Source organism: Canis lupus, chromosome 33 (assembly GCF_003254725.2).
Source record: "Canis lupus dingo isolate Sandy chromosome 33, ASM325472v2, whole genome shotgun sequence".
In the NCBI taxonomy this organism is placed as follows: domain Eukaryota; kingdom Metazoa; phylum Chordata; class Mammalia; order Carnivora; family Canidae; genus Canis; species Canis lupus.
In genome coordinates this window covers 8,232,751-8,256,694 of record NC_064275.1, presented here as the reverse complement: position 1 = coordinate 8,256,694, position 23,944 = coordinate 8,232,751, and the positions used below count along the sequence as shown (strand labels likewise).

Here is a 23,944-nt window from a genome sequence, read left to right as displayed (position 1 = left end):
TTGAGAAATCTACAAAGACAGAGAAATCATAAAAAAGAAAACAAATGTAACGAATGCAATGAAAAATGCCATACAGAGCATCTACAATAGAGTAGATCAAATGGAAGACATAATAAGTGAGGTGGAAAAAAGAAATTTTGAAATAACCCAATCAGAAATGAATAAAGATCGCTTCTCGGCCTTTTGGCTAAGATCAAGTGTAGAAATGAATAAAGAGAAAAGAATGAAAAAGAATACAGCAAGTCTACATGACCTATAGGATGACAGTAAATGTACAAATATTAAAATAATCAGGATTTGAGAAAGAGCAGAGAATGAAAAGGGGTCAGAAAGTTTATTTAAAAAGATAATAGCGGGGATCCCTGGGTGGCTCAGCAGTTTAGCGCCTGCCTTTGGCCCAGGGCGTGATCCTGGAGACCCAGGATCGAGTCCCACATCAGGCTCCTTGCATGGAGCCTGCTTCTACCTCTGCCTGTGTCTCTGCCTCCCCCCCCACCCTCTGTGTGTGTGTGTATGTCTTTCATGAATAAATAAATAAAATCTTAAAAAAATAAAAATAAAAATAAAAAATAAAAAGATAGGGATCCCTGGGTGGCGCAGCGGTTTAGCGCCTGCCTTTGGCCCAGGGCGTGATCCTGGAGACCCGGGATCGAATCCCACGTCGGGCTCCCGGTGCATGGAGCCTGCTTCTCCCTCTGCCTGTGTCTCTGCCTCTCTCGCTCTCTCTGTGTGACTATCATAAATAAATAAAAATTTAAAATAAAATAAAATAAAATAAAAATAAAAAGATAATAGCTGCCAACTTTCCAAATCTGGAGATATAATTGGATGACCAAGTCCAGGAATCTAATAGATCACCCAATTATCTAAATGCAAAAAAACTCTGACTAAGACATAATATGACACTGTCAAAAACAAACACAAAGAATGCTAAAAGTAGCCAGAAAAAAAGACTGTAATTTCAAAGGGACACCCATTTGGCTATCAGCAACTTTCTCAGCAGAAACTCTTAGGGCCAGGACAGAGTGGAATGACATATTCAAAGTGTTGAAAGAAAATAAGTGTTGGCCAAAAATACTGCATCCAGCAAAGTTAGCTTTCAGGTATGAAGGAGAAATAAAGACTGTCTCAGACAAACAAAAGCTGAGAGAGTGCATCATCACTAGATCTGCCTTGCAAAAATGCTGAAAAGAGTCCTTTAAGCTGAAATGAAGATACTAATTGGTGACACGAGAACATATGAAGGTATGTAACACACACACCATAAGTATATAACACAATAGTAAAGAGAAATATATGGTCAGATTTAGAAAACTAATTCTATAATAGATTCTACAAAACTCTAATTCTATAATAGTGTGTTAACCACTTAACTACAGCATAAAAGTTAAACAGAAAAGCATCAAAAGTAACTATAGCTACTACAGTTTAATGAATACACAATATAAAAAGAAGTAAATTGTGACATCAAATATATAAATATAAAAGAGAGAGAGTAAAAGAGTGGAACTTTGTATGCTACCGAGCTTAAGTTGCCATAGGGTTAAAATGGACTGCTTTATCTAAGAGATATTTTATATAAGTCCCATAGTAACTACAACACAACACAAAAACAGAATAGATTCACAAGAGAAAGGAAAAAACAGAGCATACCACCATGGAAAAACACCAATTTACAAAAGAAGGCAGAAACAGAGGAGAAAAGAAACTATGAAAATACAAAACAATCAGAAAGCAATTAATAAGATGGCATTAGTAAGTCCCTATATACCAATAAATACACTAAATATATGTGGATTGAATTCACCAAGCAAAAGGCAAATAGTGGCTGAATGGGAAAAAAAAAAAAAACACCAGACCCAACTATAGGCAGCCTCCAAAATACTTCAGATTTAAGGATACACATAGGCTGAAAGCAAAGAGATGACAAATGATATTCTATACAAGTAGAAACCAAAAGAAAGAGGGGTGGCTACTATATTTACATGAGACAAAATAAACTTTAAGCCACGAACAGTAACAAGAGACAAAAAAGGTCATTATATAATGATAAAGAGATCAATTCATCAAGAGGATATAATAATTGTAAACATATACCAACCCAACATCAGAACACCTAAATATATTTTATTTATACACACATGTAAATAAAACATTAACAGAACCGAAAGGAGAAATAGACAACAATAAAAGAATAGCAAGGGACTTCAATACTCCACTGTCAGCAGTGAACATCATCCAGACAATATCGACAAGGAAACACTGGATTTGAACCACACATATATTAGATCAAATGGACCTAACAGACATTTATAAGGCAATCCCTATCAAAATTCCAATGGCATTTCTAATAAAAAAAATAGAAAAAACAAAATTTGTATGGAACCATAAAAGACCCCAAATAGCAAGAGCAATCCTAAGAAACAAGGATAAAGTTAAAGGTATCATACTTTCTGATTTCAAACTTCACTACAAAGCTATACTACTCAAAACAGTGTAGTACTGGCATAAATACAGGAGAGAATTAAGACCCCAGAAATAAAGCTCCACATATATGATCAACTAATTTTTTTAAGTAATCTATATGCCCAATGTGGGGCTCAAACACATGACCCCAAGATCAAGAGTCATATAACTGAGCCAGCCAGGGACCCCTAGGATCAACTAATATTTGACAAGGGAGCCACAAATATTCAATGGGGAAAGCATAGTCTCCTCAATAAATGGTGTTGGAAAAACTGGACAACAAGTAGATAAATGAGTATACCTATTTCTTAAACCATTCAAAATGGATTAAAGAGTATGTTACAAGGTCTGATATTGTAAAATCCTATGGTGATAATCAAATTGCAATATATAAATATAAAATCAACACTGCTGCACAACTTAAACCTACATGTTATATGTCAATTGTATCTCAATGAAAAGAAAGAAAAGAAAATTTTTCCTTATCTACTGATTACCTATTAGGAAATATTCCAGCCTCCCTCTCTTCTTTAATTGTTGTAAGGATATGACAAACTATTAAGGAACAAACCATGCATGCTCACAACATACCCCCTTCCTACCTATTTCCTCTCTTCCTCTCCTACTCTTAATCTTGTTCCTTGGGTAGCCATCCCAGCTACTCAAGATCAACCAATTTCAGGATACAAAATCCATATGCAGAAATTCTTTGCACTTCTATAAACTAACAATGAAACGGCAGAAAGAGAAAATAAGAAAACAATCCTATTCACAGTTGCACCAAAAATAATACAATACTTAGGAATAGGCCTAACCAAGGCGGTGAGAGACCAGTATTCTGAAAACTACAAAACACAATGAAAGAAACTAAAAGATATTCCATGCTCATGGATTAGGAGAATAAATACTGTTAAAATGTCCACATTATCCAAAGCAATCCACAAATTTGATCTAATCTCTATCAAAATACCAACAGCATTTTTCACAGAACTAGAACAAACAATCCTAAAATTTGTATGGAACCAGAAAAGACCCCAAACAGCCAAAGCAATCTTGAAGAACAAAACTGGAGGTATCACAGGGTGCCTGGGTGGCTCAGTCATTTAGGTGTCTGCCTTTGGCTCAGGTCATGGTCTCAGGGTCCCAGGCTCAAGCTCTGCATCAATGGGCTCCCTGCTCAGTGGGAAGTCTGTCTCTCCCTCTCCCTCTGCCCCCACCCCCACTCATGCTCTCTCGCCTCTCTCTCTAATAAATGAATTAAAAAAAAAAAAAACTGGAGGTATCACAATCCCAGATTTCAAGATATACTACAAACTGTAGTAATCAAAACAGTATGGTAATGGCACAAAAACAGACATATTGATTAACAGAACAGAGAGCCAGAAATAAACCCATGATTATTTGGTCAATTAATCTTTGACAGAGGAGGCAAGAATATGCAATAAGAAAAAGTTTCTTCAACAAATGGTGTTGGGAAAACTAGACAGCTACCTGCAAGAGAATTAAAACAGACCACTTCCTTATATCATACACAAAAATAAATTCAAAATGGATTAAAGACCTAAATAGGATACCTGACCATAAAAAATCCTAGAAGAGAGCACAGGCAGTAATTTCTCTGATTCGAAAAAATATATACCTCCTTCTGTTTACTGCAACATTATTTATAATAGCCAAGATATAGAAGCAACCCAAGTATCCATCCATAGATGAATAGATAAAAAAGATGTGGTACATATATACAATGGAATATTACTCACCCATAAATAGAATGAAATCTTGCCATTTGCAATAACATGGATAGATGTAGAACACATAATGCTAAGTGAAATATGTCAGAGAAAGACAAATACCATATGATTTCACTTATATGTGAAATTTTTTTTTCATATGTGAAATTTAAGAAACAAAACAAAGAAAAGGAAAAAAAGACATCTCCGCCCCCCCAAAAAAAGACTCTTCAATAGAGAGGACAAACTAGTGGTTACCAGAAGGGAGCTGTTGGGGGGTTGGATGAAATAGGTGAGGGGAATTAAGAGTACACATATTGGGATGAGCAGTGAATAATAAACAGAATTGGTGAATCACTATATTGTTCACCTGAAGCTGATAAAACACTGTATGTTAATTATACTAGAATCTAAAAATTAAAAAAAAGACCAGCTGAATGACCCATGTAGCCCAAACCAAGAATCAGGAGATACATGGTGCTAAGCCACATGAATTTTATTCACAAATGAAAAAGAAGGCAAAAAATTCAATTTGCTTAAATTTTCCTAAATGACAACTCTATTCTAGGCCAGTGACAAGGACAACCTCAGGGCCTGCCACTTTTTTAGATTCAAAGCCAAGAGGAAACACCACCAATGGTCACTCTGGAGCCACTACCGGTGGTAAACCGGAGTTAACATTACATCCCACATGTTTCACTCTCTGCCTACTGAAAAACAGCACTGTGGTGTGCTGACCTGTCAGCTCGGGGGCAGACCTGACTGATCAAGGCATAATCCCAAATGACTGATCCAGGAATGGGCATGGGACCCAATTCTGGCCTATGAAAATTCAGAAGAGGTTGCTGGAGGTTTCTGGTGGATGCATGCAGCCAAATCCAGACCTGCCAGTGCTCTGGTAACAGCTATCTGAATTTTACTTGCAAATGGAAAAATGCAAGAAATCTCTTCAGAAAGTGAAGAGAACAAACTCTCAAACTGGACATGAACAAGGATGCAACCACCTATTGCTACGACATCCTACAATCCAGCCATGAAAGAGGATGCCATGGACAAAAGCTTACACAAAGGAAGGAGGGCAGAGAGAAGACACAGAAACAGCCTCAAGTGTACCCAACTTATCTCCTGACTCTACTGTAAATGACTAATATTCCTTAATAGGAAAGCCAGCCAGAATTAGGTTTCTTCATTTACAGCCAAAGGCCCCAGAGACTGGTGTTTTTTTATAATGAGAGAAATATATATATTTAAAATATCAATGAATAACGGGGAAGAAAACAGGCCATGCTCAGTGAGGGCTTATCAGAGCAAGAGTATTGATCCCCTGTACAACTTTTGCTGGATATTGCTTCATATATCTCCCTTTCATATTATGTGGTATTTTTAATGAAAACTGAGTCTGTGTGTTTTAGAAAATGCTCACTCTCATCACAAGAAAAGCATACTCAGGATCAGAAGCATAGGATGGAAAGAGGATTAAGGGATGGCAGACTGCCAACCCTCAGAGCCTTTCCTGCTCCCCATCCCTCACCCGAAACTTATCAATTATCATCACAGTAATAAACTGAACAGTTTAAAAGTCATGGCAATATTCTCATTTTGGACAAGATGATCTCCTTAGGCAGGGGAAATGTTTTACCGTGCTCTACTGAAAGACCTATTTATTATTTTCAATGTCAGAATTGTCTTAATCGTTTACTACTGCCATCTCCCTTCTCCCTTACGCTTAAGTTTGTGTTGGTGAATAATGAGAGCTATTAGTTGGCATTCAGTCCAGAAGTTTTTGAGAACTAAAGTAGGAATGTTAGGGGAATTTTCTCAAATTCCTTCCTGACTGTAATAACATGAATGATGTGGGACTCTGACCTACCCTCTCAAGTCTTTCTCCCTTTCCCTGCCTCCTCACCGAACACAGACCCACACAAGTTTCTCTTTTCTCTCTTTGTATAACCAGGCTATTGAATGTGGTAAAACACACACACACACACACACACACACTCACAAAACCAATGAAGATGAGTGCCAAGCACACCTATGGTCCTGAAAGTTACTGCCCCTCTGTCAACCTGCAGGGTCAGCTCCATCTCCCAACCCTGTTCTTCAAAGCTCCTACAAACAAACCTCCTGCATAGCACCCCCTTCCACCTTCCATTTCCTCTACAGGCAAGAACTGCTTCAATGTCCTACCCTCCAGCAGCAAACATATCTACATTGCCAATCATCACGATAGTTTTCCTTCTTAGGTCAGAGGAATGAGCATAGCCCCTCCTACAGAATTGATATTAAAATGGTAACAAGAATACTCACAATGTACCATGTTTCTCATCCTACATAAAGTTATAAGTGCCAGGGCACCTGGGTGGCTCAGTGGTTGAGCATCTGCCTTTGGCTCAGGTTGTGATCTTGGGGTCCTGGGATCGAGTCGTGCATTGGGCTCCCAGCAAGGAGACTGTCTCTCCCTCTATGTCTCTACCTCTCTGTGTGTCTCTCATGAAAAAATAAAATAAAGTATCTTTAAAAAACAAAAAGTTAAAAACAAACAAACAAACAAAAAGTTAGGGGGACGCCCGGGTGGCTTGGCGGTTGAGCGTCTGCCTTGGGCCCAGGGTGTGATCCTGGAGACCTGGAATCGAGCCCCACACTGGGCTCCCTACATGGAGCCTGCTTCTCCCTCTGCCTGTGTCTCTGCCTCTCTCTCTCTCTTTCTCTGTGTCTTTCATGAATAAATAAAATATTTTTTTAAAAAAGTTATAAGCTCCATTTGTGCTCTAGATCCTATTATCTCCTCTCCTTGGTCCATTAATCCTTTTCTTCTCTGGCTTCTCAATTATCACTATCCCCTCAAATTCAAATTCCTCAGACTTCCACTTCTAGCCAGGACAAAGAAACAGTGAAATTTACCCTTCCACCTGAAACAACTTTTTTTTTTAAAAAAAAGGCCTGAATATATGAAAAAATGATTTTCCAGACCCTGGACGTTAGACCACAAAGGATAGTGATGCCTGAAAGATGGGAAATACAGGAAGTGATCCTTTGCTTACAGCCTTGAAAGCATTTCCAGGCTGAAGCATAGAGAGAAGATCCCAGGTGGAACCTAGTCAACTACTCAAGCTGAAGAGATGTGGCTGAGTCTTAATAAACCAAGGTGAATCCACAGGACAGAGTAGCAGGAGGAGAGAAGTCAGGAGATGTACAGAGGGTCCCACTCGAATACTGAACGGAGTACTGGAGGGCCCAAGTGCCTGATGAAACTACTGGAGGCTGAAGGAAGAACCACCTGAGAGCATGAAAGACAACGGTAATCTGAGCTCCCTTGGGACTGGAATGTTTGTGGACACAAACATTCCATGGATAGCAAAGCCTGACAGGCAGAGAAACACTGTAATTAAGCTGGAGGGGGATCCCTGGGTGGCGCAGCGGTTTGGCGCCTGCCTTTGGCCCAGGGCGCGATCCTGGAGACCCGGGATCGAATCCCACGTCAGGCTCCCGGTGCATGGAGCCTGCTTCTCCCTCTGCCTGTGTCTCTGCCCCTCTCTCTCTCTCTCTCTCTTTCTCTCTCTGTGACTAACATAAATAAATAAAAATTAAAAAAGGAAAAAAAATAAACTCTAAGCTGGAGCTGCAACCTAAGAAATATCAAAGACCCACAAAAGTAAAAGAACAGCATAATTTTTTATAGAATTACTCCATAAATTTTGGTGACGTATGAGAGGCAAGAGCAAGGGAGAGGGGAATACCACTAAATTCCTTCCTGATGCCAAGCACTGGAAACGGTTCAATAAGACACAGTCCCGGCCCCAGTGGGCCATTCCATAGTCTTCAGAACAGATTCATCAACTTCCTCCTCTGAGTACTCCTTCAGCTTTTGGCCAGGAGTCAGCTAAAAGGTCCCCTCCTTGAAAAAGCTTTCCTTCACCTCTCTAACTACTACAGAGTAGCCTGCTTTCCTTTCTTTACAGTACTTTTCACAATTTCTAATTATCATTTATTATTACTGTATGATTATGATTACTTACTGTTTTCTCCCATGCACAATTAGAATATGAGCTCCATATATGAAGAAATCATGTTTGTCATCTTCACCACCGTACCCTTTGTGACCACCATGGTCTATAACCACTGAAGGTACTCTACTTACTGAATGAAAACAAGAGCTATGACCAGGATAAGTTTTCCGATGGTAACATTTCCCAGGCTAGTTTGCTCCAAATCCTTAGATTTGGTTCCCTTAGTTACAAAGGAGTATACAAAGTACTCACCTCAACCTGAGTAACATTGATGACCAGCACCACCACCATCAACACTGCAAGCAGACAGCAGAAAAGCCGTAGTTTGAAGAAACTGATCCACATTGTCTGGCTGTGTCTTGATCACCCATGGCCGACACCATGCTACCTTCACTCCTCAAAACTCCATTTCTTTGTTCTTCTGATGTGCAGGTGAGCTTTTAGTTTTGCAGGTGAGCTTTTAGTTTAATTTGCTTCTTTTCTGCTAGTATCAGTAAGAGTTCTTTGTATGGAGGAGAAGCTGGGGTTGATTTAAGAAGTACACTCTTCAAAGGACTCCTTCAAAAAGGGAAGATGAGAATACGCGTCATCAGCTGCAACAGCCTAGTGTGTGCTAAGAGGAAAGACACTACATTTCCTCTTCAACCCTCTCAAAGGCCCAAAGTCATGACAAGAAAGCAAAGAGCAGGAGCACAGTAAAATCTGTTCCATATCCAATTTGCTCAAACCCAACCCCAGGCTTCCACGTAAATAGAGTGATATTTGTCCTACAACCTATTTAGGTTTTAACTTTTAAGAATACAGAGAAGAACATCTTCAAACTCTTAGAAATAGAAAATTAGAGTCACTGTTAAATTTCTAGAGATCTAAGTAAATAAAATCATTTCCCTTCCCGTATGGTTATATAATACCTCTAAAGTAATTATATTTTATCAGCATTAAGAGGAAACCTCATGATTTTATGAGAAGTTCTGGGATACTGTGCAAACCATCCTGACCTCCTCTAGAAAACAAGGAGCAGTGTCCCCCTGCACAGCAGAAAACATGAAATACTCTTTGGATTTTCAGCTCCCCACCACATATATAGAACTGATAATGCTCCCTCAGCTGGGTAACAGGGCACAGGAGGGAAGACACTTGCCCTGGAGATATAGGAAAGAAAAGCTAAGCCTGAGGATTAAGAGGAGATCCAAATCTTTCATCATCTCTGCCAGAGGGAGAGGACTTCAGAGCCTGCCACTCCTAACTGTTCTCCCATATGATTTCAAAATGCTGCCCCCAGTTGTTATTTTGGTAATTGTAAGCAGAGAATGTACTATTTTTTTTTTAGGATTTTTTAATTTATTCATTTGAGAGAGAGAGAGCACAAGCGGTGGGGGAGGGGGGAAAAGAGGCAGAAGGAGGGGGAGAAGCAAGCTCTCCGCTGAGCAGGGAGCCCCACGTGGGGCTCGATCCCAGGATCTGGAGATCATGACGTGAGCCAAAGGCAGATGCATAACGAGCTGAGTCACCCAGGTACCCCAAAAGTACTAATATTTTGTTCCTAGCTTGGCTTTCCATAGGGGGCAGTGTGGAGAAGATGAAAGGGTGCATAACTATGGTGTATAGGGGACCACTGAATACCTCAGCCGCACCAGCACTCCCTGACGCTGTGTACTGGACCTGGCAAGCCATCCTATTCCCTCACTCTTCCACACTGTCTAATCCATTCCCATGCCACAAGGACCACAACTCCCCCTCACCTCCACTTTATAAAGGAGACAGGGCTAGGCTATTCTAACATGCTCTCCATCCTCAGAATTGCCACAGAAATTTCTTCTCATTTCTCTTCTCAGTGTTTTCACTCCTCTGTATTTGTATGTATTTCCTGTCCCCAACTAGACTATACCAAAAATGACTATTTAAAACACGCGCGCGCACGCGCGCACACACACACACACCCACACACACAGAAACTAGGGGCACCTGGGTGGCTCAGTCAATTAAGCATCCAACTCTTGGTTTTGATTCAGGTGGTGATCTCAGGGTCATGAGACCAAGCCCATGTGGGGCTCTGTGCTCAGCATGAAGTCTGAAGCTTGTCCCACTCTCTCCCTTTGCTCCTCCCTCTGCACTCAAGCTCTTTCTCAAATAAATAAAATTAAAAAAAAAAAAAACAGAAACCATATATCAGAGAAAAAGCAACTTAATAACAATATATCATTCTTTGATTCCCTCATAGTACCTCCCCCTTATATGATATATGTTGATTCAACAATCTACACAACAAATAATTATGGAGGCCTACTCTATACCACACACTGCACTAAATGACAAAAATTCCCATGGAAAAGCTTACACTCATATTAGGCAAGAGGTAGCTCCTCTCCTAAATTAAATAGGAATAAATCCACCACTCCTGGCCACCTCTATAGGGATACTAAGTACTGTGAAAGGATGCACTTAACCATTTGATCACTCCTCAACACTGGCCCTCTCCAACACCCAAGCACACACTCACCCCAAAGTGCCTGTAAATTCTGGAAAGAATGGCTGTGAACTAGAAGAAATAACTCTGTCATCAGGGCCCAACTGCTCCTCTGCAGAAACCCTTCTCAAGGAGCTGGCCATAAAAATCATAGGTTTCCCTCATGCCCAGAGAAGGAAAAGACCAAAGGTGATACTCCACAGAGATTCAGCAGCACCATAGTAAGCACGGTCTGTGTACCATGGAAACGCCAACAGCTGAGAGAAGCTCAGTGTTACTCAGAGCCACGTAGCAGCAGCAGTCAGGAGTGCAGAAGGATGCCAAGGGCAGCAGACTCTAGAGCTACAGGAACTATAGGGAAATAGCAATGCAAATATGCAAGAAGACCCCCACAGCCAAAGACTTCTACTGAAAATCATCATTGGAGAGTCATGCCAAGGAAGACCTAACTTCCTGCTGGGAGCAAAGAGAGCACTGAGTTTTGAGAGACCCATTTGTACACATCTAAGTAGATGTGGCTGGAGGCGCACTTAGACCTCTTGAAAAGACATATATTAAAATGTTGATAGTTGTCACCTCTGTGCGGTTTTCTTTCTCCTTAGTCTTTATCTTTCTGTCTTAACTTTTCACCAGGAAATAAAAATTACAAATATAAAGACAAGCAAAATGTAAAACGCATGGTGTGTTGGGTCTTTCACCAAAGCTTATTAAGACAACTTACCAGGGGCGCCTGGGTGGCTCAGTCAGCTGAGCGCCTACCTTGGGCTCAGATCATGATCCCAGGGTCCTGGAATCAAGCCCCATGTAAGGCTCCCGCTCAGTGGGGAGCCTGCTTCTCCCTCTCCTCCCTGCTCATGCTCTCTCTCACTATCTCTCTCGCTATCTCTGTCTCTCAAATAAATAAATAAATAAAATCTTAAAAAAAGAAGACTACTTACCAGCCAATCTAACTTCCTTATGACCTATCCTAAAAGCAAGTTTCTAAAAGTAATAATTAAAGATAAGCCATAAGGAGAAACAGAGCATTAAACCAAATATAGGAAAACAATTCAAAATGAAAAATTTCAAAGTTGAAGGAAGAAATCTCTAACCATTCTCTACTATTTTTCTACAAATATAAAACCTAGGCATTTTAAGTTTATTTGCAAAGACAGCAGGACAATATCATTTGAGATCTCAAATTACCTTAGAATTGAGTAAAAACAAAAGGGTTAAATAGGAATGACTCTAACAAAAAATTTCCTAAATCAACCAAAAATAAAAATATATAATGTGATTTACCTTTTTTTATAAATGTCCGGTTCCCAAGGAGAGATGCTTATTAGAACTAAGAAATTAGAGCTTACATCTAACTTTCCTTCCAGTGTAAAGTCCTGAATTCAAGCAATCGTGAAAGCAGCACTTATTCTTGTCTTGCCATATTCAAATCATAGGTTGATACTTTTTTCATTTGTATACCATTCTTCCTTCTACAACAGGGATAAACACATGACACACAGGTTAAAGATACTGAAATTAAGGAAAACATATTTGAAATCAAGAGTATAATTTTATACCAAGATGTACATAGATTTTGGTATAACATAGTAGGAAAAACATTTCCTTTACTATCAATAAAAAAACAATAACTGGCTATTTATATATGTGAACTTAAATATGGCAAGTCATGCTCAGACCTAAGCTGAAGGTCAAAACCTTATAAGTAGCATTATAACTGGAAAAAATAAATAAATAAAATAAGTAAATAAATAAATAAATCAAAGATAGAAGCACCCTATGTTACTTTTTCTTAAAGACTAGAATAATCATGTACTTAACAACCCATCCTACCACAATAGAAAACAAGATAGATCCAAAAGTTATGATTACTCCAGGAGAAATTTAAATTTGAGCAGTCTGATTTTCAAATCTTTCTAATCTGCCAGTCCACCACTTAGTCATGCTTCATATTTAGGTTTGAAGGACAAGCAAAATGTAAAACGCATGGTGTGTTGGGTCTTTCACCAAAGCTTATTAAGACAACTTACCAGGGGCGCCTGGGTGGCTCAGTCAGCTGAGCGCCTACCTTGGGCTCAGATCATGATCCCAGGGTCCTGGAATCAAGCCCCATGTAAGGCTCCCGCTCAGTGGGGAGCCTGCTTCTCCCTCTCCTCCCTGCTCATGCTCTCTCTCACTATCTCTCTCGCTATCTCTGTCTCTCAAATAAATAAATAAATAAAATCTTAAAAAAAGAAGACTACTTACCAGCCAATCTAACTTCCTTATGACCTATCCTAAGAACCCCAGACTACCTCTCTGCACCTGTCTTCCTATCCCATCTTGCGAGAGAATCACAGTGATTGCTTACATCACTTGGAATTAAAATTGTCAATAACATCAATGAGACAGTTGAGTTCAGTACTAAAAAGAAAATTAGGCAGCAAACCCATGCCCTAGGGAACTAAAGTTCTTGGACAACCATTTAACAAAGACAATAATGTACTAGAGGATAACCACACATCCAGTTTCTGGGACAGTTCCCGTCCTAAATACCCTGAACTGCTATCCACATAAATGTAATTGTACTTATCAGACCAAGTGTCTAGAATTTTAATTCAGAGTACAAAGACTACTTCACAAAAGACAATCAGATTTACATGGACAATACCCAAATTTAAATATTTATATATCAGGGGAGCCTGTGTGACTCAGTCAGTTAAGCATCTGACTCTTAATTTCAGCCCAGGTCATGACCTGAGGGTTGTGAGATTGAGCCCCACATTCAGGCTCCATGCCTCCCCCAAATTTATATATTAAACTTTCCAAATTGCAGCTATAGAACTCATAAATACAGAGAACAAACTGCTGGTTGCCAGAGGGGAGGGGAATCAGGGGGATGGGCAAAATAGGTGAGGAAGATTAAGAGATACAAACTTCCAGTTACCAAATAAGTAAGTTATGGGGATGCAAGTATAGCATAGGGAATATAGTGAATAATATTGTAATATCTTTGTGCGGTGGCAGGTGGTAATTACACTGATCATGGTGATCATTTTGTAATGTATATAAATGTCAAATCACTCTGGTATACACCTGATACGAACAGAACACTGTATGTCAACTGTACTTCAATAAATAAATAACAAAGAGCAGGTATATTTCATAAGGTGCTGGGTAAGATCTTGAAACTTAACGAGCCAGGATCTAGAGAAAGAACTGGAGACCTATCCAAGAACATGACAGTGATGGGTCACCAAGTAAGGTCCATCCTTGGATGAAGAAGAAACACAGCAGAAGTCTGCAGGACTTGTTTCCCCTGATTCCATTTCTCTGTCATTTATCCCCACTTCACACACCCAAAGTGCTGACTCACCACCCCGGCCTTCCCTCGCCCTTCTTCCAAAGCAGCACCCCATGCTTTCACGGGAGGAGGGAATGAGAAGGAAACAACAAATCAGTTAAATAAGTCAGAGGGCGGTGAATGCTGTAAGAAAAAAGTAGGGCACAGTGATAGCCTATGTTCTTTAACCTGGCATGCACATTAATATCACATTAATATCATCCTGTGAGCTTTTAACAATGCCAATGCTTAGACTAGACCCAACTAGCTGAATCAGAAGCTGTGGGATCAGGACCCAAAAAAGAGCTTTTTAAAAAGGGTCTCCAGGAAATCCCTGGGTGGCTCAGCGGTTGAGCGCCTGCCTTTTGTCCAGGGCGTGATCCTGGAGACCCGGGATCAGGTCCCGCGTCGGGCTCCCTGCATGGAGCCTGCTTCTCCCTCTGCCTGAGTCTCTGCCTCTGTGTGTGTGTCTTTCGTGAATAAATAAATAAAATCTTTAAAAAAAAATTAAAAAGGTCTCCACACGACCACAATATGCAGCCAAGTGGGGGAGCCACTAGTCTGGGGTGGCCAGCGGTGTTGGTAAGAGCGGGTCAGCGACGGCCTTTCCAAAAGGATGTCTGAATCGTAACTTACGCCGTGTCCTCGGGACAATCTGACGCCAGGGTGACGGGGAGAGCCACCTCACTTCGGTCGTCGGTCGGTTCCTTCATCCCCTTTCTCAGCATGCGTCAGGCCGAGGCTGTGGAGAGAAGAGGCCCAGCGCGGTCAAGGGGGCGCCGAACCCACACGCCCCACACGCCCCACACGCCGCGGAGCCGGAGCGTGCGGCCGCCTCCTCGGCGTTGTCAGGCGCTGGCGGCGCCGCCCGCCTCAAGCACACCCCGAGGCGCCCGGCGATACGCGCCCGGAGGAGGGGGAAGGCCCCGGAGCCGTGCGCTTCTTCATCTTTGGGAAACGGGCAGCCATCCTCCTGCAGGGCAAATCGGGGCAAGGGAGGAACATTTCACAGACCATTACCCACGACACTCGGGTAAGTGCTGACAGCGAGCGCCGCTTACCACCGCGCCGGCGGCCTGGGATCCCGCGGCGGGGGCCACCGGCCAGGGCGCCCACATCACACCGGCAAGGTCGCTCGCCCCGCCCCGCCCCGCACGACCTGAGCCCGGGGGCCCGGGGCGTCAGCGCAGGGACGCCGGGGGAGGTCGGCGCGCGACGCCGTCGCCGGGCAAGCGGCCGCGGGCCGGAGGAGGGGGCCGCGGACCTCGGCAGCAGCCCCCGCGCCTCAGGGGTCGGCGCGTGCGGAGCGGGGCTTCTCGGGCCCCCGCCCGGCGCCTGCGCACAGCCGCGCCCCCCGCGCTCCCCGCCGCGCGCAGCCGTCCGCGGGGCTCCTCCGGCCGCCGGGCATCCGCACGCGCGAGCCCGGCTTCCTGGCCCCGCGGCGCCTCCTCACCCCCGACCCCCGGCTCCGATTGGTCGAACGCCGGGAGGGGCGGGGCGAGGGCGCTGAGTGACGGCGGCGGGCGCCGGCCGCGGGGGCGGGGCCGCGGGGGGCTCCGGGGGGCTCCGGGGGGCTCGGCCCCGCCGCTCCCGCCCCCGAACTCCGGGCTTTCCCGGGGACCGTCTGTTCCAAGGCTTTGTTGTCGCCGCCGAGAGCGGTGGAGCCGGAGAAGCCGCTGCCCGCGCCGTCTCGGCCGTCGGGGCGGGTGTACGGTCTCCTCTGCTGGAAACAGGCGGCCTCGCGTGAGCGCCGAGCCGGCCGCCCGCCTCCGGCCTGCCTGACACCGCCCTCTAAACCGCCCGCCTTTTACTCTCCCTGCACGTCGTACAGGTCTCCCGGCAAAATGCCTGCAGACGCCCCCGCCGACCCCGACCCCGACCCCCCCCGGCCCCGCCCCCACCCCCACCCGCCGCTCCGGGGTGTCCTGGCTCGGACCTTCGTCTACGCAGAGAAACGTCCCCAGGTACGTGAATTCGGGAGCCCACAGGAGTCCTTAGGAGACAGAGGACCTGCCCCCGGAGCTGGGGGGTAATGGGGTGCATGGGACTTACCCGAGCCAAACGCAGACTCTAAAAACAGACCTACCCCCAGACCATCATCCCAAGGTTGAAGAAGAAAACAATACAAACCGCAACTAACCTTAATTAGTTTTGCGTTGACTGACCACGGTGGACTCTGCGTGCTCACTCGGAGGCTTTCACGGCGGGACTGCACGCTTGGGTGACTAGACCCGGGGATGCAATAGAGAGTTCGTGCCTAGGGCGCTCTTCTGGAGAAGCCACTTTTCTCCTTCCTTGGGAAATTCAGCCTCCCAGGGCCCTGGCTTCGGTTCCCTCTGTGCCAGATGAGGAGCCCCACTGGATAACCGTGTGCGCTAAGTCCCATCTCCCAGACGCCCCATCGCTTATCATTCACAGTCCCGCTGCCTGGCAAGTGGCAAATGCTAAAACAGGGCCCACCGACTTGCAGGTCGTGGTTTTGGCGCACGGGAGGGACCCCCGATAACCCCATTCTCACACAGGCACTCATAACCGAGGCATTTGGGTCATCTTACATATATACAGTCATTACAGCCACAAGCAAGAATCACCAGGACCAGAGAAACCTGCCTGTCACTACCAGATACTTTATTTTTTAATTTACTTTTTTTTTTTGATACTCTAAAATAAGTGCAAAGTCACCACACTCCCAACAAAAAAATGCCATCATTCAGAAAATATGCAATTTGGGTCTTAGCCTGAACTGGGCCCGACACACAGCTTTGCTTCTTCCTAGCAGTGTCATCCTAGGCAAAGTACTTACCTTCTCCGGGCTCAGTTCCTCAACTGTAAATTAGGGGCAACACTACCTGCACTTAGGAATAAATAAAGTGGCAAATGAGAAATTCCTTAGCACATTGTCCCTAATCTCTCCCTCTTAAATTCCCTATCTCAGGTTATGACACAGCATAAGGAATTTCTGAATACTACATTTATGATAATCTAACTTTGAAAGCTGGGGAAAAAATGAGGATGTGAGATTTGGTATGTCATAATACAAAACCAAAGGAACTGTTCATTGCTGACCTATCTGCAAAAAAGTTTAGATGCTAATGGTTCAAAACTCGATTTCTCTAAGCAAACAAAGCATGGGGGCACCTGGGTGGCTCAGTCAGTCAAGCATCTACCTTGGGCTCAGGTCATGATCCCAGGGTCCTGGGCCATGTCTGGCTGTCTGCTCAGCAGATAGCCTGCTTCTCCGTCTCTGCCTACTGTTCCTCCTCCTCTCTCTCTCTCTCTCTCTCGCTCTCACTCTCTCTGTCAAATAAATAAATAAAATTTAAAAAAAAGAAAAGAAAGCATGGATCTTAAAGTTAGATAAGCAAAAAAACAAATTAAGCCTATTTCTGATGCAGCTACCTTGGGGAATGTTTACCAGCAATCTGGCTTCATCTCTGATGAAGCTTGGGGCACAAGAACTTCTGAGCCCATGTCAATTCTTGATTCAGTTCCTTTGCTTCTGAACCCTTTGAAAAAGTGTCTAAAAGCCCCTCAAATGCATTCTTCAAAATAAGTGACTACAGTTACATTAGGTACCAACCCCCCTAATCCCAAAACACCATAGACTATGAGAAGATGCTGCCAAGGGTAGGAGATAGAAAGGAGATATTTGGTGCCTGTATTAGTCTGTTCAGGCTGCCATAATAAAATGCCGTAGACTAGGTGGTCTAAACAACAGAAATTTATTTTCTCACAGTCTGGAAGCTTAAAGTTCCAGATCAAGGTGTCTGGTGATACAGTTCCTGGTGAGAGCTCTCTTATTGGCTTATAGATGAACACCTTCTCACTGTTTCCCTTTTTTTTTTTTTTTTTTTTTTTTTTTTTTTTTTAGGAACTGTGTGAGATGCCTGGGTGGCTCAGTTGGTTATGTGTCTGCCTTTGGCTTTGGTCATGTCAAGACCCAGAATTGGGCTTGCCACTCAGTGGGGAGTCTAATTCTCCCTTTCCATCTGCCTCTCCCCCCCCCCCCTTATGCTCTCTTACTCTCTCAAATAAGTAAAATATTTAAAACTAAATAAATAAAAATAAAAATAACTCTGTGCCATTTCATGGGTGGAGGGGCTAGGATTCAGGCACTTGGAGGCCTCAGGAGCTCTGCTGGGCAGTGCAAAGGAGTTCTCCTCCTGCTACTTCCATATCTGGTCTTTGAATTCTTCTCGCTGTGTTGATCCTCCTTCTCAGGTGGCCATAGCTCCCTCTTCTGCTGTATAGCATAGTCCTTAAACCACCTGGCCTGTTTGGCAATCTAGAACATAGCCCCAGGGAAGGTGAAGTAGCATGTTTTCTGAAATACATCCAGCTTCACCCCCATCTTGTTTCTCCATCCTCTTCCTCTTATAAGGATATCAGTCTCATTGGATTAGTGCTCTACCCTTATGACCCCTTTTAACCTTAATTGCCTCTTGCTGAGAAAGGCAGTCTCATGCATGCAGTCTTTCATAATATGACCTTGGCTTGGAACACTTCTTTACCAAGAGATGAAAGAGTCCTCCCAGCTTGTGCCAGATATTTTGCTCTATATGGGACTTTGTGTATTCCTTTATTTTGTTTAAGACACCTAAGAGTTCTTTTACCCTTCCACCATGTGAGGATACACTAAGATGGCCATCTGTGAACCAGAAAGCTACCCTCACCAGCCACTGAATCTGCTGGTACCTTGATCTTGGACTTGTCAGCCTCCAGAACTGTGAGAAACATATTTATGTTGCTTATAAGCCACTCAGTCCATAGTATTGTTCGGGCAGCCCAAATGGACTAAGACACTTATACTATACACTCAAAACAGTTTTCCAAGGTTACTTAGGTCATTTTCCTTTTTCTTAGACCATTCAGTGAATTTATGTCATACACCTAATGCTTAGATTCAGTTGTCATAGTCTATACTCCATCATAAGATCCCCTGACATCCTACTTGAAATTTCGGGGGTAAAATGTACATGTAAAAAACTTCAGTCTTGGGATCCCTGGGTGGCGCAGCGGTTTAGCGCCTGCCTTTGGCCCAGGGCGTGATCCTGGAGACCCGGGATCGAATCCCACGTCGGGCTCCCGGTGCATGGAGCCTGCTTCTCCCTCTGCCTGTGTCTCTGCTTCTCTCTCTCTCTCTCACTGTGTGCCTATCATAAATAAGAAAAAAAAAAAAAAAAAAAAAAAAAAAAAAAAACTTCAGTCTTTGTGTACTATTCTATTAGTTTTAAAGGTCAGTATGTGATGATAAAGAGGTCAATTCATCAAAAATATCTAACAATTGTAAATATTTAGGTATCCAACATCAGATATAATACCTAAATATATAAGCCAAATACTACCAGAACTAAGAGGAGAAATACAAACCAATATAATAATAGTTGAAGACTTTAATATTCCATTCTCAACAATGAATAAATTATCCAGAGAATCAATAAGGAAACAGGCTTAACACTAAGACCAAATGGATCCAATAGACACAAACAGAACATTCCATCCCAGAGCAGCACAACACGTTCTTCTCAAGGGCACATGGAATATTTTTAGGATAGATCATGTGAGGTCACAAAACAAGTCTCAACAAATTAAGGAAAATAAAATTACATTGAGTACCTTCCAACCACAGTGAAATGAAATTAGAATTCAATAACAGGAGGAAAACTGGAAAATTCACAAATACATGAAAATTAAACACATTCCTGAACTACCAATTAATCAAAGAAGAAAATAAAGGGATATAAAAAACATTTTGACAGATGAAAATAAAAAGGCAAAATATCAAAATTTATGGGATGCAGCATAGTTCTCAGAATTGTCAACTATATTTAAATTTTAGAACTTTAACTTAAAAATAAAAAGCATCAGAGCAGAAGGATCTATAGTCTAAGGGGCAGAATAAAGGGGTAAAAAGGTATGCAGGGAGGGACTGATAACTGATAGATGATCAGACTTGTGAAACTACCTGGGGAAACCTTCTTAAATGTGTACAGCAAACCTAGTGAAATATCTGGAAAATGAAGAGTGGGTATATAGCAGATCACAGGACTGAAAAAAATAGGGCAGTTTTCAATTCCAAGAATTTTTTTTTAGATGCAAGATGGGGCACCCGAGTAGCTCAGTCAGTGGAGTGTCCGACTCTTGATTTTGGCTCCAGTCATGATCTTAGTATTGTGACTGTTGTGAGCTAGAGCGCCACTACTGGCGCCATGCTCAGCAGGGAGTCTGCTTGAGATTCTCTCTCCCTCTCCCTCTGCCCCTCCTCCCATTCACATGGGCAAGCACTTTCTCTAAAATAAATAAATCTTTTTTTTTAAAGATTTTATTTATTTATTCATAGAGACCCAGAGAGAGAGAGAGAGGCAGAGACACAGGCAGAGGGAGAAGCAGGCTCCATGCATCGGGAGCCCGACGTGGGATTCGATCCTGGGTCTCCAGGATTGCCCCTGGGCCAAAGGCAGGCGCCAAACCGCTGTGCCACCCAGGGATCCCTAAAATAAATAAATCTTTAAAAATATATATGTAAGAATAGAAATGTAACCATGGTATAATAGTACCCTACACAGTAAAATATATTTCCTTACATAATAATGATAATGTAAAGACTGAATGTTGACTTCACTAAGATTATGGCCATTATTCATATAGAAAAAGGAAAGGAAGAAATTTGGAGGGTGGCACAGAGCCACATCCTAGGTTAAAATAAGAGGAAGTCCGCTGAAAATGTCTGTCTTAGGGATCAATTGAAAACAGTATACTGGAGTTAATACCAGAAGAGATAGCTCAGGAGTAAGGAGGGACAGGACAGGAGACTGTCATTTTCATTATTTTATTTTTTTTTCATTATTTTATTAAAATGTTCATGAATTATATTGAATTAATATCTTTTAAAGAGTAAACACTTTTTAAGTTGATGAAACAAAAAAATTAAATTTTATGATTTTTAAAAATTAAAAAAAGTTCTCAGAAGGAAGTTTATAGTGATAAATGTATATATCAGGAAAAAAGATCTCAAATAAACGGCCTAACTTTGTACCTCAAGGAATTAGAAACTCCCCCAATTTTTTTTTTAGATTTTATTTATTGATTTATTTATTCATGAGAGACACACAGAGACGGATAGAGACATAGGCAGAGGGAGAAGAAGCAGGCTCCCTGTAAGGAGCCTGATGTGGAACTCTGTCCCAGGTCCCCGGGGATCACAACTTGAGCCAAAGACTCAAAGCTCAACCACTGAGCCACCCAGGTGCCCCAAACTAAACCTAAAGTTAACCAAAGAAGGAAATAATAAAAATTAGAACATAAATGAAATAGAGAAAAGGAAAAGAAAAGATTAATGAACTGTGAGTTGGCTCTTTGGGGAAAAAACAAAACTGACAAACCCTTAGCTAGACCAACCAAGAAAAAAAGAGAAAGCCCAAATAAATAGAATTAGAAATGAAAGAAGAGATGTTACAACTGATACCAAACAAATACAAAAGATCATAAAACTACTATGAACGATTACACACCAACAAATTAGGGAACCTAGAAGAAATGGAGAAATTCCTAGAAACATATAATCTACCAAGAGTGTATCAGAAAGAAATCTGAACAGACCAGTGAGTAAGTAAAGAGATTAAATCAGTAATCAGAAACTTCCCAACAAAGAAAAGCCCAGGACCAGATGGCTTCACTGATGAATTCTACCAAATATTTAAAGAATTAATGCCAATCTTTTCAAACTCTTCCCACAAATTGAAGAGGAGGGAACACTCCCAAACTGATTTTATAAAATCAGCATCACTGATATCAAAGCCAGACACTACAAGAAAACTACAAGCCAATATTCTTAATAAATATATCGATTCACATTTCTTCAACAGAATTCTAACAAACCAATTCAAAAATATATTAAAGGGATCATCTACCACACAAAGACGGTTCAACACATACAAATCAATAAACGTGATGCATTGCATTAATAGAAAGATAAAAATAGTAAGATCTCAAAAGATACAGAAAAAGCATTTGACAAAATAGTCATCCATTTATGACAAAAATTCTCAATAGATTGACGTCAGAAAACAAAGGCCACATATGACAAGACCACAGCCAACACCATACTCAATGGTGAAAAGCTGAAAACATTTCTAGTAAGATCAGAAACAAGGGTCCCCACTCTCACCACTCCTACTCAACATAATACTGGAAATCCTAGCCAGAACAATCAGGCAGGAAAAAGAAATAAAAAGCCTCCAAATTGGAAAGAAAGAAAATTGTCTTCGTTTGCAGATGACATGATCTCATATATAGCAAATCCTAGACTCCACCAAAAAACGGTTAGAACTAATCAGTGAATTCAGTCCTGCTGCAGGATACAAAATCAGTGTACAAAAATAAGTTGCTTTTCTAGAACTAAGAACGATCTTAAAAAGAATTAAAACAATACTATTCACATAGCATCAAAAACAATAAATACTTAAGAATGAACTTAACCAAGGAGGTAAAAAGATCTTTACGCTGAAAACTAAGTCATTGATGAAAGAAATTGAGGAAGACATAAGTAAATATAAAGAAATCCTGTGTTCATGGATTGTAAGGATTAATATTATTAAAATATCTATACTACCCAGAGCCATCTATAGATTCAGTGCAATCCCTATGGATTCCAATGGTATTTGTTTTTTTACAGAAATAGAAAAAACATTCCTAAGATTTATAGAGAACCACAGGACCCAAATAGCCAAAGCTGAAAAAGAACAACAAAGTGGGAGGCATAACATTTTTTTGATTTCAAACGGTTACAAAGCTATAGTGACCAAAACAGTATAGTGCCATCAAAACAAACACATAGACCAATAGAACAGTCAAGAGTTCAGACATAAACCCTTGCATATATGGTCAACTAATATTTGACAAGAAGCAAAGAATATACAATAGGGAAAGAGTATAAATGGTGCCGGAAAAGCTGAATATTCATACTTCAAAGAATGAAACCTCCAAATTAGACCTCTCACAAAAATTAACTTGAAATAGATTCCGCTTAGATATAAGACCTGTTACCATAAAACTCCTTCAAAGCTAGGAGAATAGATCTTAAAAGCTCTCAACATATACAACTGTAAAACTAAATGAGGTGATGGATATGTTAACTAACCTTATTGTGAAAAACACTTATAATATATACATGTATCAAAGCATCATGCTGTATACCTTAAACTTACACAATATGTCAACACTTCTCAATAAAGCAGGAAAAACTTTTTAAATAAAATTGAAAAAATTGTAGCAAATATATACAATGGAATACAACTCAGCAATAAAAAGGAATGAAACATTAGATGAATCTCAGATAACTGAGTAAAAGAAACCAGACCAAATAGGAGGGGTTATGAAGGAAATGAAGACTCTTTCAAAGGTGGTAAATGTGTTCACTATCTTGATTGTTGTGATGGGTTTAATGGGCATATATATGTGTCAAAATTTATCAAATCATCCACTTTATTTTTCTAAGTAGGCTTCATGCCCAATGTGGGGCTTGAACTCACAACCCTGAGATCAAGAGTCACATGCTCTATCACATGCTCTACTAAGTCAGCCAGACACCTTTCAAACTTACTTTAAAAACATGGAGTTGACTGTGTGGCCTTTATATCTCAGTAGTTTTTTTAAAGGTACATAAATAATTTTTTATGATTCCCTGCCCTAACCAAAATTTTGGTTAGCCAACTGTATTAGTCACCTCAGGCGGCCATAACAAACTACCACTGATTGAGTGGCTTAAACGATAGAAATTTATTTTCCCCTATCTCTGGAGGCTGAAAGTCCAAGATCCAGGTCTCAGCAAGGTTGATTTATGTTGAGCTCTCTCTCTTCCTGGCTTGCAGATGGCTGCATTCTCACTGTGTCCTCAAGTGGCCTCTCCTCTGGGCACACCCAGAAAATGTCTTGCGTCTCATCCTTATCGTATACC

General features: G+C 41.7%; 2 protein-coding genes across 4 annotated transcripts in view; one reads left to right on the top strand and one right to left on the bottom strand.

Moving 5' to 3' along the window:
• NXPE3 (neurexophilin and PC-esterase domain family member 3) overlaps nucleotides 1–14,735 on the bottom strand; it is a 46,599-nt gene extending 31,864 nt beyond the window's left edge. For both annotated transcript variants that reach the window (XM_049105618.1, XM_049105617.1), the window contains exons 1-3: nucleotides 14,626–14,735; nucleotides 11,952–12,139; nucleotides 8,456–8,761 (exon numbers count right to left, since the gene is read on the bottom strand). Coding sequence is in view for 1 of the 2 variants with exons in the window: in XM_049105617.1 (XP_048961574.1) it covers nucleotides 8,456–8,548 (93 nt within the window). In the remaining variant the exon portion in view is untranslated. The remainder of the gene's footprint in view (nucleotides 1–8,455; nucleotides 8,762–11,951; nucleotides 12,140–14,625) is intronic.
• Nucleotides 14,716–18,063, top strand: LOC118353204 (uncharacterized). Of its 2 annotated transcripts, XM_049105619.1 has the most exons (3): nucleotides 14,716–15,022; nucleotides 15,821–15,953; nucleotides 17,861–18,063. In XM_049105619.1, the coding sequence occupies exons 1-3, from the start codon at nucleotides 14,716–14,718 to the stop codon at nucleotides 18,045–18,047; spliced, it is 627 nt and encodes a 208-aa protein (XP_048961576.1). In that variant the 3' UTR covers nucleotides 18,048–18,063. The 2 variants fall into 2 exon arrangements, with proteins under 2 accessions (XP_048961576.1, XP_035565953.2); XM_035710060.2 differs by having other exon boundaries at nucleotides 15,821–18,063.
• Nucleotides 18,064–23,944: the final 5,881 nt, after the last annotated feature.

Coding starts and splice junctions, on each gene's coding strand:
- LOC118353204 (XM_049105619.1), top strand. CDS start 14,716: ATGCGTCAGGCCGAGGCTGTGGAGAGAAGAGGCCCAGCGCGGTCAAGG. Junction 15,023..15,820: donor CCATTACCCACGACACTCGG/GTAAGTGCTGAC, acceptor CACGTCGTACAG/GTCTCCCGGCAAAATGCCTG. Junction 15,954..17,860: donor ACGCAGAGAAACGTCCCCAG/GTACGTGAATTC, acceptor TTTTTTTTTTAG/GAACTGTGTGAGATGCCTGG.